Below are 17996 nucleotides of genomic sequence, written 5' to 3' on the forward strand. Positions count from 1 at the left end.
TCCACTGAAGTCACACATCTGGAATGTTGTGTCTTGTTATATCTTAATTGTGCACATCAGGCCTGTACACGCTGATGTTTAGCTCGCCTCACGCCATCCGCACCGAGAGGATGATGCACTTTTAATTTCCAACAGCCGGTAACTGTCAACCTTATTGAACTTATTTCTTTAAGGTGATGCCGGTGGTTTGGGAAAGGAAAAACCTTTTCAAAGACTAATTTCTTCCAAGTTCACGACGTGTACATGCTTCATGAAATAAGTTATTTGAGTAGACGAGTAAACCGGGGAAGTAAATAAGGCAAATAACTTCAATTACTCATCCGGATCTGTAGGATTAAGTTTTAAATTTCAGGTTTTCATTTTTAAGAGAACTTCAAGTGCAAATGCTGCACAGTTTCTGACGGTTGTAATCCAGAGATGTGCAGTCACATCATTCTAAAATCATTTTTCTTCTATAAGTTGGATGGATGCATTATTTCAGGATAAATCAGGAATAAAACAACAAAAAAAAAGTGTCTGAAAACACCACATTGTGTTTTTCTGAGCTTTGCCTGTTGACCAGGAAGCACACACATTTGGCCAATTTCATTAGAAAAGTAACACATGATTAGAAACATAAAAATGACTGCATACAAACACATGCAAATACTGATTGAATTTATGCAGATTTTTCATTTTTCATCACGTTAAGTGAAGCTCCTCCTAAACGATCTGATCTCTTTATTTAACTCCACCAGATTGCCCGACATCCACACTGTTCTCTCACCTTTGCACCTTTGAGTCCATCCTTGCCGGAAAGTCCCCTCTGTCCAGGTTTTCCCTGCCACACACACACACACACACACACACACACACACACACACACACACACACACGCACACGTTTCACGTCTCACGACCGAATCAAGAAGTGAAACCAAGCAGAACATTTTTAAGAACTGAATCTGACCTTACCGGCTTCCCATCGGCTCCTTTACTGCCTGCATCCCCCTTCAGACAAACACAAACAAAATAATCCCCACATGAACTTCACGGATCTGTAAGAATGGATAGTTTTTTCTCTTTTCTTTTTTTTTTAGCTTGAATTTTTGGGGATTTCATGATATCATTCCGTAGTAAAGTGCATCCATGTTGAATTATTTCGGTTTTTGACTACATCTGCCTTTTGCTAATTAGCTTCCAGCTGTGGAAAATCCCCATGGCAGACAATTTGGGGGCCCTAAAATTAGCGCACTGCTGTGATTATCTTTCTCGTAAAAATCTATTAGGGAACTCTCTGCGATCCCCACTGCGTGAGTTACGCCCAAGTAAGCCTCCTCCTCTATCGAGGTCGCCCGCTCGCTCCTGCTCTTTCTTCTTTATGTTGCTTACCTTCTCTCCGTTAAGGCCAGGTGATCCCATATTTCCCGGCTCACCCTGTGGAGCGGAAAAAAGTGGACGATATATCATTTTAATGAGGGCGCTTACGGCTTCACACACCGATAAGCAGAACACAGCGATGCAAATAAAATCAAAAATGGGAAAATACTAAAACAATACTAGGGCCAGGTCAGGTTATGAAACATATTTCTTTTTACCTCGTGTCTGAGCATCACTCCTCTATCAAGCGTGTCAAACACATTTCAGTTCCGGGGACACACACAGTCCAATTTCATCTCCAGTGGGCCAGACTGGTAATAATAAGCTTTAATTTTAAACTTCAAACTTTTTTTGTTATTGTGGTTCAGTGTATATATGATGAAAATGTCTATATTTATATATGTTTATATATCATTATTTATATAAGGCAATTTGTACCACTAAGCCAATTTTAACATAATCTTGTTGATTTTTTTTCCATAATTTCTTTGGTGGTGTGGTGGACTGGATTGGAGCCTCTTACGAGACAGTTTTGGTCTGCAAGGCCTTATGTTTGACACCCCTGTACTAGACTGTTTATTATAAAGTAATACAGCACTGTTAGGTTAACTTGGAAAAGCTCTCATTCACGTTTTCTGAACATCTTAAAGTCATATAATCAAAAGAAAACCAGGCTAACCGGCCCGAATTCAATCAATATCACTTTGTTGTGTATTTTGTGTGTGTGTGTGTGTGTGTGTGTGTGTGTGTGTGTGTGTGTGTGTGTGTGTGTGTGTGTGTGTGTGTGTAAAAGACCACATGGGCTTAGTTGCTAATTTCACCTTGGATGTATTTCTGTGAATGCTTTAGTAACATTTACCTTTTGTTCTATTATGATCACACAAACTAATTAATGATAATCAATACAACCTACCCTAGAGGCAGGTCATGCATAATACATGAACTGTGTTTACAATCGTGCATAAATGTATATATGTAAATATGAATTTAATATAAACATATATATCTGAAATCAAATTGTCCTCATTAATAACAGACGTACCGGCTCGCCCTTCAGTCCGATCCCAGGCTCTCCCTTGACGCCTTTCTGTTGCTGCGTTTGTACGTTGGGCTGCAGGTTCGGAGGCAGCTCTCCCAGAGTGGGGCACACGGAGCATGGCTCGCCCTAACACACACACACACACACACACACACACACACACACACACACACAGGGAGAGCACCACGGGTCAGAGACTTCCTTCAAACTTCAATCAGGACTAATTAAAAGGACTCAGTCAGGGGTAAACAAACCAAATTACTTGAAGGCAAGAGAAACCAGAGCAAACTTACCTGATTGGGTCTCGTCAATCTATTTGACAAACAAATAAAGAAGTCGGGGAAGAAAAACAGTAGAGCCTCAATCTTAGTAAAGACACTGGACTGACCTTTTCTCCTTTGCTGCCACCTGATCCTGGTTCTCCCTTCAAAAAGAACAGACACATGCAGAGGAGCAAATTATTCCCAACTCATCCTGACAAACTCGCTTGCTTTGAGATGTCAAGTCTCGACATGTTGCTGCCAGTGTGCCGGTCAGTGCAATTAGGCAGCTGAGGGAGTGCATAAGTCAAGATAAATGTGTGTGTGTTGGTTGTAATTACCAGTAAAAGTATTGCAAAAGGAAAAAAAAAAAAAACCTTAATATCTGAATCTATCATTCGATTACTGTTTGTCTTTAAGTGTGGAAATAGTTGAGCAGCAGGTTGATGCTTTGAACTGTAAAGAAAAGGTTGTGCAGGCTTAGGGCAGATGTTGCACTCGTTTCAGTTCAGGGACCACATGAAGTCCACGTCTCTTCTGGAGATCCTGAAATGTTCTGGCCAGGCGCAGTGATTCTCTCCAGACTGAAGTGGATTTCTACAAGCTGTAATGAGATCACAGGCTTTTACTGCAGCATGTTTTTGGGATCTGCATCTCATTTCAGCATCTCAGTGATGCTTTTCTACCTTTAGTGAAAAGTGTCATCTCAGCTGTAAATTACTGAAAATTTACTGTTATTATTTCTCCATTTTGTAAAGCTTACATCTTGTTCGCTGCTGATTTTCTCTCTGGATGCGTCTGACATGAACCAAAAAATGAACAATATCTCCAGTCAGCAGGATGCAGTTGCCTCACATCCAGATTTCAACAGTTAAATTGAAGATAGATGTTTTATTTCCTTCTTCTCCTCTCTGATATGATCCGTTTCCGTTTTCCCCCTTTGTTTTATTCAGTCACTCCAGCATCTCCCTGTACATCGCAGAGCGCTTCATTCCTCTGCCTGCTGATCATATTTCTGAAGGTGCTGATTTCCTTTTTCCAGCAGGACTTTCCACCGGGCCGCAGCACCGCAGCTGCTCAGAATTGCTTCGCTGACCGTGGTATTACCGAGTTTGACTGGCGGCCCGGACGGCCTGACCTGAACCCCACAAATCGTGGGTTGTTGTCAAGAGGAGGATGAAGGACGGTCCAGCCACGGAGCCGATGAGAAGAGGACTGCTGGGCTTCAATAACGCCTCAGCTGCGCCACTGGCTCATCTTCATGCCATCCTGCACTGATTCAGTGTATCATGCATAAAAAAGATGTTTCTGGGAGTACACTTTTTTTTTGGACTGACCTTTGTGATATTCTCATATTTTGTGGAATTTGATTGTATTTTCATGAGCATTGAAGTAAAAAAAAAAAGGCTTGAATATTTCAGTTTGTGTGATCAACGTTTCATATCTTGTTTGAAATTACAGTAGAAATAAAACTGTGCGCTTCGCTGTGTGTGTGTGGACTGTGCTCCTTCTTGCGTCTCGCGGAGCTGAGTTCCCCTAAACTTCTTGCATCCGCTTCAGAAGCGGGTCTTCCACAGTGCTGACGTCTGCATATTCGTATGTGTGGGAATGCAGATGAGAGCGTATAGGTCACACTTCCGCGGAATAGGAATGAACCTTAAGCAGAAAATGAATGATGGCGAGGCTCTTCTACCTTCTGTCCTGCCGTGCCATCTGCACCTTGAGGCCCCTGAAAAACACAGAGAGGGGGAAAAAAAAAGAAGAATAAATAAGTAGAGGAAAGGAGGTTAGGATCCAGAAGCAAGAGAGTTTTTCAAGTTTGCAGGAGTGAGGTCGGTGCTCCCTCTCCTTCTCCTTCTGCCCTAACCAGGTATGACAGATGGATGCTGGCACTATTGGAAATCGTTGCACACAGAATCTCATAAGGCCCAAGATTTATATTCTTTTTCCCCTCACAAATCATTCTCCATTCCACCTGCTGGGGTAAGTGGGGAGATGCAGAACGGAGAGAAAAGGGAAACACAATGTGCAGCCTTGCGAGGCTTAACTCACTACACAAACGGTGAAGACGCGCTGAAATTGCATTAGGAAAAAAGACCTTTTTACCTCTTAGAATGAAGCTGCTGTGGGAATTACATGGGCAAATACAACCCTCAGGTAGGGAAAAAAAACAGTCAAAGTAAAATAAAAAAAACAACCGCTCAAGGTTTAATCGTCAAATACAACATGTGGCAGCATCGTAAAAATGTTAAAGTTAATGTACGGAGCGGGAGACGAATACATTACACTCAAAGTGCTGTACTTACAGGCAGCCCCCTCTCTCCTATCCCTGGTAATCCGGGATCTCCTTTAGGCCCCGGCGGCCCTCGTACCGCTACCGTGCCTGACCCGTCTGCGGGCAGCACCGGGCACACTTCGCAGGGGTCACCCTGAAGACGGAACGCGAGCCAAGCGCACACTGTGTCAGTACAGGAGCGCATAAACATGCAGATAAAGAGATTAGACGCTCTGTTTACAAGATATTATACCTTCTCTCCTTTAGTCCCCGGCGGTCCTCTTGGCCCCTGGGAAAACGGCATGATCCCAGTCAGACACGGACGGATCAGCTCACAGTGAGAATGCTGTCTACTGGAAGCTCATGCATACATTACTGGATACCAATCAATGTTTAAAAGAGTCTCTCACTGGATCTCCTGGCGATCCATCTTCTCCTGAAGGTCCCGCATCGCCCTGATAACGCAAACCGATAACTGAGAACGATCCCGCACGTCCAAAGTCACTTTTTACATGTCACCTTCAATTTTTTTGCTCAAAAACGAGAGAAATATCTGAAACTTCAGAACCAAAGAAGATCAACAGAATTATGCGATATATTATTATTAGAATAATAGATGTAAGACTAAGAAATCTGTAGATATAATCAAATACAAATGTGCACAAAACTTCAGAAGTGTAAAGTGTAAAGGCAGCCCGAGGTTCAAAATGTCCCACTGCGGGCAATGGCTTTGATTACTTTCACACAACGCAGCAAAAGAGGAAATATGTGCCAAACTTTAAGCCTACCTTGTCTCCCTTCGGACCGCCCGGTTCACCAGGAGGACCCTGGCGGGAGGAAAAATACATAAATCTCTTCCTGAATGCCTTCCTCCAGAAGCTTTGAGGCTTTAGTGAAGGACAATGAATTCAGCAAGAAAAGAGTGCAGCCATGTCCCGGCCTGCACTTCTGAAGCAGTGTCAAATACGAGCATGTAATCAAAGAGGAAGACTGACGACCTGAAGAAAATTGATGCAGGGATTAATTCCAATCCAATAAACACAATATGTTTTTATTTTTTTTTTGTCTTGTAATTTAAGAAAAAAGATGCTCACTGGCTTTCCAATTCCTGGCAGGCCTGGAAGTCCCGGCTTCCCCGGTTCCCCGGCCAACCCTTCAGGACCCACCGTGCCCGGAGCGCCCTGACAGAAACATCCCACATTTGTCCAATGAATCCACGCTGAACTCGGCGCTCGTGACACACAGACTGATGGAGCGTCTCAGACGTAATGCAGACGGACCTTCTGTCCCTTGGGGCCGACCACACAGATGGACCCTGCTCGACCCTGGAAAACGGTGATGAGACAGAAAAAAAAAAGAAAAAGAAAGTGACATCTTCAGTGTCGCTGCGCAGTCATCAAACAAGCCGCGCTGAAACCCATCCCCGAAACGTCTTCATAAATTCTTGAAGGCAGTTGTCGAATCCTTTTTTTTTTTTTGCTCGTTTGTTTGACATTTTACAACAGGAAATAGAAAAAAAAAAAGGGGGGGGGAATTGTAGAGCCGTGAGATGTATTATCTTCACTGGCGCATATGTGATATTTTCTGCCTGCCTGATTCAAGTCACATCAACAAGCGCATTCATATTCGCAGTGTCAGACGGATGGGAGGCTTAAGAAAATCTATCCTCCGCCAAATCCATCTGGCCACGACAAGCACTTAGCCTGGTGAACGGCTAAATGCGAGCCGCGTCTGATGCCGAAAACCGGGGGAATATCTGCGAGCGCGCGCACACACGTTTGTAATTTGTTCCTCAAAACTTTTCATGCGTCTACAGGATCACCGCGCCGAACAGGGAAGATTAAAAGGTTTAAGTCTTCCTGAATAGGCGGCTGCCTGTGTGAGAGACGAACAGCGCAGTCAATGAGGCGGCATTGATTGTGCAAGCTTTGTTGCTTGAGCCTAATCTAACAGGCATTAACAGGCCGACTTAACTCAATGGGAGGCAGGGTGGGGGGGTTGGGGGGGGGGGGGGGGGGGGGGGGGGAGTGGATAGAGAACAGATATCAATGGGAGTCTGAGCTTAAAGAGTAATACCGTATAAGTTTACTGAGTATCCACTGGAGCCTGATAAAAGTGGTGGCGTTAAGAAGATGTGTGCGTAAGAGTGCGCCAATGTGTCTGGAAGTGTAAGCACACATTTGTAGCCAACTGTCTGACTCAACCTCAAAGCAAATTTTAGAGCGTGAAAGACACTTCTCGCTGCTTTTATTGAGGCAATTACCAAGCAAAAGAAAGAAACAAACAAACACACGTACATCCTTCCCCGGTGTGCCTGTCAGACCCTGTGGACCCATGTCTCCCTTCCGACCTTTTTCTCCCTAGATAAAGGCCAAGAGGGGGGAGAAAAAACACATTAAAAGGTTAGAATTTAATGAGATGATCATTAGAAGGTCATATCTTCATTATTCATTGGCAAAAGTTTCCTTAAATTGCTCACCTTGTGCTGAGCTGCTTCGCCCCAGTTGCCGGGCGTCGCCTGTGGAGAGAGGGAATGGAGACAAGGCCCGGATCAATGACCTGACACACACACACACACACACACACACACACACACACACACACACACACACACACACACATATAACCAGGAGGAGCATTCACACACCTTCTCATGTGGAAATAAAGATGCAAAGTTCACTCGCTGTTATCGCTTCAATTGTAAATTAAGAAGACTTATGCAGTACCAGGTAGGTACGATCTCAAAGAACAAGTGTGAAAAGCACAGAATAAGTCAAATCCAAACGTTCGCACCGTATTTTAACCAAACAGATAAAAGTAAAGAATGTGTATGGAGTTTGCAAAACTCCACACACATTCTCGTTTTTATAGAAAAAAGTTTTTGCAGGACTTTAGTACGAGGCGCTGATCAGGTCAGTCTTCAAAATGAAGTCAGTCTTCAAATATCCCTTAACACTGCAGATTTTAAAGTATTAATTTCCAAATTTTTTGATATGTGCCCTATAAAGTTCATAAGTCGGGGTCGTTTGGCTTTTTCATTCTTTTCCTGTCACCACTGACAGAACCTGGCATGCACACTTCCCAAACTGATAACCCCGTGACTGCTTATGATGTCTAAAAAAAACTGTATTCATTACCATGTCCCTCGGGGCTGAAGCACTGGAGACGTCCAATCAGTCAGGTTTTGATTCGTTTTGTAACACGAGCTTCTCAGTACAGTCAAAAACACAGTGATATTGAATTGTCAGATATCAAGAGTTTAAGTTTTCTTGGAAAAAGGAGCAGAAACACTCAATCATTCCACACTCTTCTTTTTTTTTTTTTTTTTTTTTGATGATTCTGAATCCTTTAACTCAAAATAAATCCACACAGCCTTGAATATAAAATCAGTCTCAAGAGAGTTAAAATTCCATTTTCACTTTTGCAATACAGAAATTACAGCTCAGGTTTAACAGTGTAAGGCTCTGAAAAAATGAAATAAGCCGATTGAAAAACAACTCTTTGAGCGTGTCTTCACTCGAAATGTCCAGTTAAAGTAAACAGTTACATAATATACGGCCCATTTATGGAAGCGTTCCTCCTGTTTATCATAACTGATGAACCTATTAGAGCAATTCTTGCTTTTGCTTTGACTCCTTCATAAATTTTATGGACTGTTGTTTGAGCTCGAAGCTGGTAAAAATCCCACCACATCGATTCACTGTGTGGCCTTTAAGGCGGCACACGCATGCACACATATGAAAGTTTAATAAAGACCGTTCAAACTGTCATGATTTGCACAGTAAAAATGTCTAAAACAGCAGAAACGTCAAACAGTTTTCCAGTTCTTAGAATAATTTCTTTCCTTTTACATCATTTCAACCCTACTTATCTTTTTTTGGGGGGGTAATTTTATCTCTGTATTTTGGTCAATTCTAGCAGTTTAAGGTGTATGAACACTCTTTATACTGGTTTTATTCATTTGAGCAGTTTTGAGGCATTTCAGTACTTTTATAGTTATATGCTGTTTTTGTTTTTGCAATTTTAACTTTTTTTTTTTAGATGTGTTTAAAAAGGAGACACAAGAATAACCCCTGTGCACAAAAAAAAATGTTTATTAAGATATAATTTTGAAGGGCTAATGAAGGGCTAAAGAGCCACGTGTGTCTCTCGAGGTGATCGACTTGAATTTTAAGTAAATCGGTTTTAATGAACAGAAGGCAAGCAGCGATACAAAATAAAGTTAACTCAGCACAAAATTAAAGCCACGATGCCAGGAATGCAGGGACTTGGGTCAGAAGTTCGCAGGTTCATATATATATATATATATATATATATATATATATATATATATATATATATATATATATATATATATATATACATATATATGAATAGGATAGGTCAATATGGGAAAATGAATTTCCCCATTAACTAAGAATGAATAATTTAGTATAAAATTGTGAGTGGAATATGTAGAAGTAAATGACCACAGCATTTTCTTGCATTGCTTCCATGTTAACATTATGCAGAAGAAAAACTGACAGCAAACAGAGCTGATGCAGCAGTCAGAGGAACATCATACACACCAACACACTCAGTGACTCATCAGTAAACGAACATACAAGGCGCAGCAGAATTCCCCACTGCATAATAAGTTCAGGGAGTGGATGCTTGAAAATTTGGTTTTGAATAAAGATCAAACTAAATAGCTGAGGGGTGAGAGGGGTTGCAAGGCGGAGCTCTAACCTGCCGCACATTACTGGCACTCACCGGCTCGCCTTTGTCTCCCTTCTGGCCCTTGGGTCCCTCCGTGCACTGAGGTTAGACACATTTGGTTGGCATGTATTTACTACAGAGCACTTTTGGCAAAAACTTCAGGCAGCGCATGCCAAAATGATTCTTTTTCTGTGACAAGACGCACGGCAGCGAGGGCGACACACAGTGGAAAATACTCACCGGGCCTGAATGTGAGCCAGAACAGGCGTCGCCCTGAAACACACACACACACACACACACACACACACACACACAGACGTGAGGAGCGAGTTTCTCTCCGGGTGAAGAATAGAAAGAGTGAGGTGAAGAACATCAAAGACGGCGTGTGTGGATAACGCCGGTCGTGTCTGGACAAATGTAATGACATAACACATTCCTCCCTCATTACTCTCACACACACAGATCTGAGTGTCCGTCCATCATACTCACCCGGTCGCCTTTTTCCCCTTTCAGCCCGGCAACCCCACCGAAGTTCACCACCTGGAACGCACAAACGCACAAACACACTCGCTTAATTTTTTTTTCCTCCTGACACGACCGAATGGAAAGAAGATGAAGTAAAGATCAAAGATCCTTACATTTTCTTTCCTATTCAGGAGTAAACAACCCCCACACTACAGACACAAAGAAGGAAAGATTTATTATTAAATATCTTTCCACTGCAGGAGTTGTGGGTGTAATTAAAAAATAAAAAAAAAAAAATCTGATTTTATGTTGAAGTTTCTCTTCTCGCCTGACAGTGGCGCTGTTGCACAAAACTAAAGACTTCTGAGTCCCAGTGCTGCTACAGCGTGAAGCCGATAGGGATGAGACGTGGGCAAGTAGGCTCTCTCACACACACACACACACGCATGCATGCACGCACACACGCACACCTCCCATGGGAGATGGAGATCAATAGGAATGTCTGATTCCCGCAGCACAGGAGCGAGTCCGCCAGCTGCTCCGCACAGGGGGACACACACATGCATGCATGCACACAGATGCACGCACCAAATAAGGATAAGCATTATAAATAACTGAAGCACTTTTAGCAGGGCCGAGTAATTAAAGCCGATCCTCCTCCTCCTCATAAACCGCCACTTCCAGGCCGGCTTTCCGGAGGCTTCGCTTCCACGCAGCAATACGTTTGTATATATGCTGAAGGCGCGACTGCGAGTGGGCCGACGTTCCCGCTTCTCTGGTTTTCACCCTCACAAAGATAGAAATCCATCGATAAGCCCGCAGGACCAGCCGCACAGAGACGAGACACTCTTTCCAAACTTGCTGTGCGCGTCAGGTGCTATCGCACTTTTAAACCTCCATTTCTCTTGTTTATGCTTTTCGTTCCTTCACGCCGAAATGGAAAGGCCACACTGCGGCAAAACAGCAGCATTTTACCGGTGACTTATGAGTTTGAACTAAAACATCCTTTTAATAGAGCCCACTTTGGTGTCTTTACTACTCCCCATTAATTTAGATGATCATAATAATTAAAGGGGGCATTAAAAATCCTCCATTCTCACTGCATAAAAAAGGTAATTTCGAAGTTTTGCTTTTGCCGTTTTTTAAATTTTATATATCAGGCTGTGCTTTTTAGAACTGGCATAGAAGACTGTTCTTGTTCAAAGGAAACACATTGCGCACCGTTAACATAAGGCCATAAATCACCCAATAAATGCAATTTATTTTATATAAAATGTATTATAGGGCTGAACTGTGGGCTGTGAAATTTATAGAGGCTAAGAAATGAAAAATCCAGAAAAAAAAAATTTGAAAAAACTCTCCCATGGTTTAGTCTGCTCCTTCGCTCCACTGAAAGTACTTTTTGTTTGGTTTGTTTAGGTTGGCAAAGACCAGTAGTGGTCAATGGTTTACATTAGCATTCATTTAGAGTCGTGCCGCTGCCCTTTCTGATAAGCCTAATATTCACTCCTGTTTTAACAGTGTGCTGGCCGTCTACCAGGTCCTGGCTCATTATACCAGCCTCTTTAGCCACTCAGGGTCCCACTGTGTTCATGAGCTAATGGCCGACTTTGTCTTCTTGCCCAAAATGTGTCTAGAGGAGATCAGAAATCTGAAAAATGGAGCAGTGTACGAGTGTTTGTGTGAAAACTTTCCCTGGACATGCCAGATGGGCCACATGGTAACTAAGGTGGTCAGGTGATTGAGACACCTCCAAACGGGGTCTATGGCAGTGGTCTGTAACAAGGCATGTGAGGATGTATTGTTAATACCGAGGCTCATTTCTGAGCTCAAACATCTAAACACACAAGTCAAATTTTTGGCATCTAATGAGGTTTATTTACAGTACTAATAAAAAAAGCTACATTAGGATAAAAATACATTCACGAGCTCTCCTGGTGTTAATCTCCCCTTCTACACACGACGCACAATAAAAAAAAAAAGCAAAGAAAATAGTGGATTTTAGCCTTTTGACTTATGTAACCAAGTAGATATTGGTGTAGGAGGAACAAGCCTGAATAGCCGAGGAGGCTCGACATGAACACTATGATGAAATCTGAATTCTGTCTGAGCTTTGAGATTGTGAAGCAGAAGTCATGTTCAGATCATTTATTAACATAATCGCACTAATTTACATGCCTGTGAGGCATACATGTTGATACTGGTAAGCCACAACATATCATAGGATTGTTTTGTCGATGGATTCATGGGGATAGGTTGGCAATCTTAACTACATAAAAGAAGAAAAAAAACAAAGAAAAATCACTTTTCTTTCCCTGTGTGACTGTTTCTCTGGCCTCCCGTGGCAGGGCAAGCTGTGTACTCCAACCCAGGTAATATAACCTACATTGAGGAAGTCAGGAGAGGCAGCCAGGTGCATTAGTAAGCACACACAGGAGCAACATAATGAAGCGTCTGGAGTTTTGTATTCTATTTGTGAACAGAACTCGCCCATTGTAGGTGAATGACAAAATTAATAGGCAGCAGCAACTCCCGACTGAGGCTCGCCGCATAATGAGGTGTAAATCAGTCCTCAGTCAGTCAGCAAGCCGGGTTTGTGCAGGAACGGCAGGGGGAGGCAGAATTTCTCTCTTTTTGTTTGCGAGTCTCATGTGCATCGCATATACACACACAGCATAAAGCCGCACGCACAGACATAAACAGACGCATGTATGGCCTGAATACCGTCACATTTACTTCATCCACGACGTTCAACATTCTAGGAAAACTTTCAAGAACCCTGAAGTCAGATTAGAAAATCAGTGGATTCTAATCACATGTGTGAATGTAAACTTTGAGGCTTACTTTTTCTGAAAGATCCTTGGATGCAAAAATGTCCTGCTGGGAGACAGAAAAGAAAGAAATTAGAAGAAGAAGAAGAAAGAAGTTACATAACAGTTGTGACAGTTTTGTTACCAAAATTGGCTTCACCAAAACTCAAACAAGCAGCTCACCACTGAATCATTTGGGCAAACACAAAGAGAAATTCATATTTTAACACCGACTCACCAAAAAACGACAAAGTTTTGGGATTTTTGTAAGAAAAAAACCCCAAAAAACCCAGAAACACAAAAGCAGAATTCTACCCAGAGTTCCAGAGTTCAGTGGTGGCCTTAAGGCTGGACAAGTGAACTTGGGGTCAGAAGTTCTCAACTTCAATCCTAAAGAAGTCACCACTGTGACTCCCTGAGAATGACCCTTGACCCCCATCAGCTCCCCAGAGAGTCCAACACACACTAGATTTAGGATGGGTGAATGCAGAAGAAGGGATTTCCTCAAGAGGATTAATAAATTATAAGTTTTAGATATTTTGGCTATAAGGCAGGATTCAAGCTTTTTACAGAGGTTATTCCACTTTACACCCACCCAGGTCCTCTCCACTCTGAACGCTGGGACCAGAAGAGGCTATAAAAGAGTGAAAATGTTCTCCTGCTAGTTGTTCCACACTTCCTCTAAAATGTATTTTATAACTTTCATTACACGTCAATTAATTCAGAAATATCTGACAGTATGAATCTCCGCGCATTTCTTTTTATCCCCTCCTCTCATAAATGAGAGAGAAAAGGCTCTGGAGACCTTCACGGATGAGACTGGTGGCAACCAGAAAGTCCTTTCATCAATTTCTTCCTTCAGACACAATTTGTTGTCCACTTGCATGAAGAAATGAACACGGATTAAAAAACATATTTCAAACCTTTGGCGTCCAGTGTAGCTGGATCTCCTGCAGAACAGAATTCGACCCTCCTTTTTTTTTAATCTCTGTTGTGCTCCTGCTGCACACTACATCTCTTTAAATTGTAATTTTGCTATTACAATTAATTGCATCAGACAAACGGCAAAAGAAGGAATCGAGGCCATTTTGGTTGCGCACACACAGGTCATTAGCGGTTATTCTTTAATCAGTTTAGGTTTTTTTTTTTTTTTTTTTTACAAAGTGAGATGAAAGTGGATGCATGGAGGGAGGAAGAGGAGCGTTGCACCTCATGAGCCTTGAGGTAAACGAAGAAATGGACCCTGCTGCGCACATAATTACCATTCAGGATGAAAAAAAAACAAAAAACAAGAAGGATGAAGAAGGAAGCACGAGAACGCTTTACGAAGAGATGGCAAGTTAGAGGAAAGTTTCAGCTGAAGGGAAGAGGAGAGAAGCCGTCTTTTAGCTGCTGTTGGAAAAAACAAAGTAAAGGAGAAATCTGCTGAAAGAAGACAAAGAGGACTTTGGGGCTTCTGAGCACTCTGTGACCTTTCAGTTGGGAGCTGTGAGGAAAGCAAGAAAAAGGAGAGAGCGTTACAGTGTTGGAAGTAGGAAAAGAAATGCGTGGGATTTTTATTTATTTATTTATTTATTTTCATACTTCAGGATGGCGACAACAGCTGGTGCAAAGAAATGAGGTTCTTTAATGTAATTTACACTGTGGCTCTGCTTCTGAGGTACTCATCAAAATCTATGTGATCAAATGTTTGTCAAGTCAGCGTGAATACATGATGAATTCCGAAGAAAATTATAGAAAATTACAGAATCACAGTGACAGTTGTCGATGTCTCAGCCACAGACTGCCTCCACCGTGTCTGTGGAGTATTTGTGGCTTATAATGTAAGATTTGCCAACATTAATGTACTGTTTTATTTCACTGCTGCAAGATAATAACTGAAACCGTGTCTTTTTTCTCAGTTTGATTGCTAAACTAAACTAAGCGTCTCGACGTAAATGTTTCAGATTCACCATTCAGGCAGAGTATAGAACTAGCTGCTTTCAATCAGTATTTAACTGCACTGGAAACATGTTTATTATGATGATGAAATGTCGAAATCTCTACATTCTTCTGATTGACACAACCGGCGCAACCCAAACATAACCTGCAGAGGTGCTGGAGCGTTACGCTCCACCGCCAGCTCCCGCCGCCTCGAGCTGCGGGTCTCAAGCAGCGATGAGAAGTGAGCCGCAGACGTCTGGTGGGTTCGCTCCACGCTAAAACTCCGCATCCCACACCCACCGCCGCTTTAAGTGGTGCAATTTGCAGCTCCCATCTGGAGCCGCAGAGAGTTTTATGCAAGTTTTTTTTTTTTTTTTAAACATGTGCAGTAGTAACCTGTAAACAGGCCTGTAGCTTCCTTTTTTAGCTTCTACCATTCACCTTTAGTTCACCTCGCTGTAGCAATCTGGAGAACGACGCATGACGCTCCACAGATGAAGGATGGGCTCAGTTTAATGGAGGAGCTTAAAGACATGTGGCCTGCAGGAGTCTCGGCTTCAACCGGCGACAAACCAAAATGAAGACGGAAAATTCAGTCAACTTGTGCATGTGTGTGCTTGTCTCAGGGGGAGAAAAAAATATGACTTAATAGAGCAAAAACCTGACATGTTGCTTGAATTTAAACCGAGGAGAAAGTGATAGGTGTGAGAGAGAGAGGGAGCATGAACGCATCAGGCTGGAAAACATCTATGGGATTGATTACTGTGTCTTGAAGCCAGCCAGAGCTCTAAGCTAACACCGGCTCTCCACAAGACAAACACTCAGCCCTAATGAATAGATAATTGGGTATAGATCCCATTAATATGAATGATGAAACAAGCTGGTGTGAAAACAAAAACAGATTGCCTTTACATTAAACTAACCGTTTGTGGGAAACCCCTCCTCCTCCTCCTCCTCCTCCTCCTCCTCCTCTTCCTCCGTGCGGTCTAGGACTCTATTTGTCATGCGTCCGACGACGCTCGCGAGCACTCTGCCGCCAGCAGACGCGACCGTACCGAAGCAATATGAAACTGAGAAGTGATTTAGACTACAGCGGCATCGAAAATGTGTTTTTCATGCCGGAGTTTTCAAGAGAGAACAGCCTTGCCATTTGATATAAGTCCTACTGGCGAGTGTTTGCTTGCCAGCAGGAGGATCTCAGACAACCCAGACCGCCTGAAGAATAAAGCTGTGTGAGGCCAAGTGTGTGTCTCTGTCTGTGTGTGTTATGACTGCGCCTGATGGGAGAGTGGGTGTTGTGATAGTTCATGATGGAAGAGGAAAAGGATTGGTGTTTGTGGAAGATCTACAGAGACTTTTCCCCGAACTGTTTCTCAGAAAGTGCTTACCACCTAGTTTACAGCGAAAACAAGTGTGTCTGCGCTGCGCGGCGTCTGGAGCATTTGTTAAAGTTCTATTCTCGTTAATGTTTTGGAGTTTTGGATTTTTGTAGTGTTGTTTTGTCTTTGCGCTGGTGTGTGTTGGAGGTCTGTGGTTCTACCTGGCTGAAGGTGTTGTCCAGCAGGTCGTTTTCAGCGGCGCGGCGGCTCTTGGACGCATCGGGAGGACACTGCAAAACATTCGAAATGCATCAACATCTGTAGTGCCCACTGAGGAGCTCACAAAATTATATGTGAATCTATATTTTTACTTTGTTTATATGTCATTTCGACACCAAACTATATTTTTAAAAGAGCTCTAATGACTATAGATTGACCAAAAAAAGCAAAAATCTATCTGAGATCCAGGCTTGTATGTATAATAAACTGTTTACTTAGGAGCTGTGCTCTCCTCATTTTGATGGGTAAACATGTCTGGAGATTCAGATAAAGTTCATCTCCTCCTTTGGTCAGAAAGGCAGCAGATTTCTGAACTCTGCCTGTTTCGACTGTAGGTTGGCTGGTAGTTCATTTTAGCTGCGATGCTGCTATTTCTTGTCATCAGTTTATTAATCTGTTTCTTTTAGCAGCCGTTGACTTTCAGGTTATAGAGCATCTTCCTCCCACTCGTGTCACACACTGTATTACCATCGTAATCGTAAAGCCATCTGCACAATTCATTTATTTTTCAATACTTTGCCAAGTATTCTGTCGTGCTTTCTACACAAGCAGCTAATAAGCTAAACTGATCTGCTCCAGTGTAAAGAACAAAACATAAACAGAAGATACGACAGAAACACATCTGATCTCCCTTTGTTCTGTAAGGCTGCGGTCTTCTTGGGTGTGCCAGCGTGGACAACACGCGTGTGTTTTCTCTCTGCTCCACTTCTCATCTGAAATTTAAAGACAGCTGGAAGGAAGCCCCGCAGCACACACGCCTTGAGCAAAAAGAGAAGAGGCTTCCTCCTTCAGACTCGCTAATCAATTTTACAGCATGCAGTCCCTCTTGCAGAGGATCTCACACTCTCCAACTTCTGAGGGCGCTTCTCGCCATGTCTGCATCCCTGTATCAGGTGTTGGCGAGGCCGCCCCGCAGAAGCCCGACAGAAGAAAGCTTGGTCGAGCACAGAAATACCTCCAAGTTTAAAAATAAACCCGAGAACAGCTTGTTTGCAATTCTTCCCATACCTGAACTTTCAGTCCTCAATACACCGGTCCAATGAATCTGTTTTCTATTTCAAGCTAAGGAAAACGCTGAGAAATAAGGAAAATAAACAGAATAGCAAAAAAAAAAATGTTTCAAAAGCTGCAAGAAGGAGCTGAAACAATGTCAGTAAAATGTACTTTATTATAAGTGGACATAATTCAATTACCCTGAGTCCGATTTAATCATTTCCGATAAATTAGGTAATAAAGTTCCTGATGAATGTTTAATAACTATCCCTATAAAACAAGCCAAACAAAAAAGCTATCTTTCTGAATTGTTATATATAAGGCAGGATTGCTTGATTAAATTTTCAGAGCAAATGCAAATGCTTTTCGCAGTTTCATTTGAATACTGCGGAGTCAGCCGCAAACCGGTTTATTGTGATTTAGATGTTGCGTCCTCATCATCAGGGTTTGCTTAAAACTGCTGTTATGTTTAGATTGCAGTCATCATTCTCAGCAGCAATTGTTTGGTTTTGTGAAAATAACTCTGGAACCGGGGGAAAGAAATACCTAAAAATTTGAATGTGAAGATTATTATGGT

The 17996-nt window shown here is 42.5% G+C and overlaps 1 protein-coding gene across 3 annotated transcripts in view; it reads right to left on the reverse strand.

Moving 5' to 3' along the window:
- The window catches only part of col16a1 (collagen, type XVI, alpha 1), a 76500-nt gene that overhangs the window by 26510 nt on the left and 31994 nt on the right, over window positions 1–17996 (reverse strand). For 2 of the 3 annotated variants that reach the window (XM_030082258.1, XM_030082256.1), the window contains exons 8-26: window positions 16369–16437; window positions 12940–12975; window positions 10120–10170; window positions 9871–9903; window positions 9685–9729; window positions 7412–7450; window positions 7230–7292; window positions 6213–6257; window positions 6027–6113; window positions 5721–5759; window positions 5343–5387; window positions 5186–5221; window positions 4964–5086; window positions 4351–4386; window positions 2786–2821; window positions 2401–2523; window positions 1371–1415; window positions 954–989; window positions 767–820 (exon numbers count right to left, since the gene is read on the reverse strand). In XM_030082258.1, the coding sequence (XP_029938118.1) occupies window positions 767–820; window positions 954–989; window positions 1371–1415; window positions 2401–2523; window positions 2786–2821; window positions 4351–4386; window positions 4964–5086; window positions 5186–5221; window positions 5343–5387; window positions 5721–5759; window positions 6027–6113; window positions 6213–6257; window positions 7230–7292; window positions 7412–7450; window positions 9685–9729; window positions 9871–9903; window positions 10120–10170; window positions 12940–12975; window positions 16369–16437 (1041 nt within the window). The remainder of the gene's footprint in view (window positions 1–766; window positions 821–953; window positions 990–1370; window positions 1416–2400; window positions 2524–2785; window positions 2822–4350; window positions 4387–4963; window positions 5087–5185; window positions 5222–5342; window positions 5388–5720; window positions 5760–6026; window positions 6114–6212; window positions 6258–7229; window positions 7293–7411; window positions 7451–9684; window positions 9730–9870; window positions 9904–10119; window positions 10171–12939; window positions 12976–16368; window positions 16438–17996) is intronic. The other variant, XM_030082257.1, reaches the window with a different exon arrangement.

Source organism: Salarias fasciatus, chromosome 22 (genome assembly GCF_902148845.1).
Source record: "Salarias fasciatus chromosome 22, fSalaFa1.1, whole genome shotgun sequence".
NCBI lineage: Eukaryota > Metazoa > Chordata > Actinopteri > Blenniiformes > Blenniidae > Salarias > Salarias fasciatus.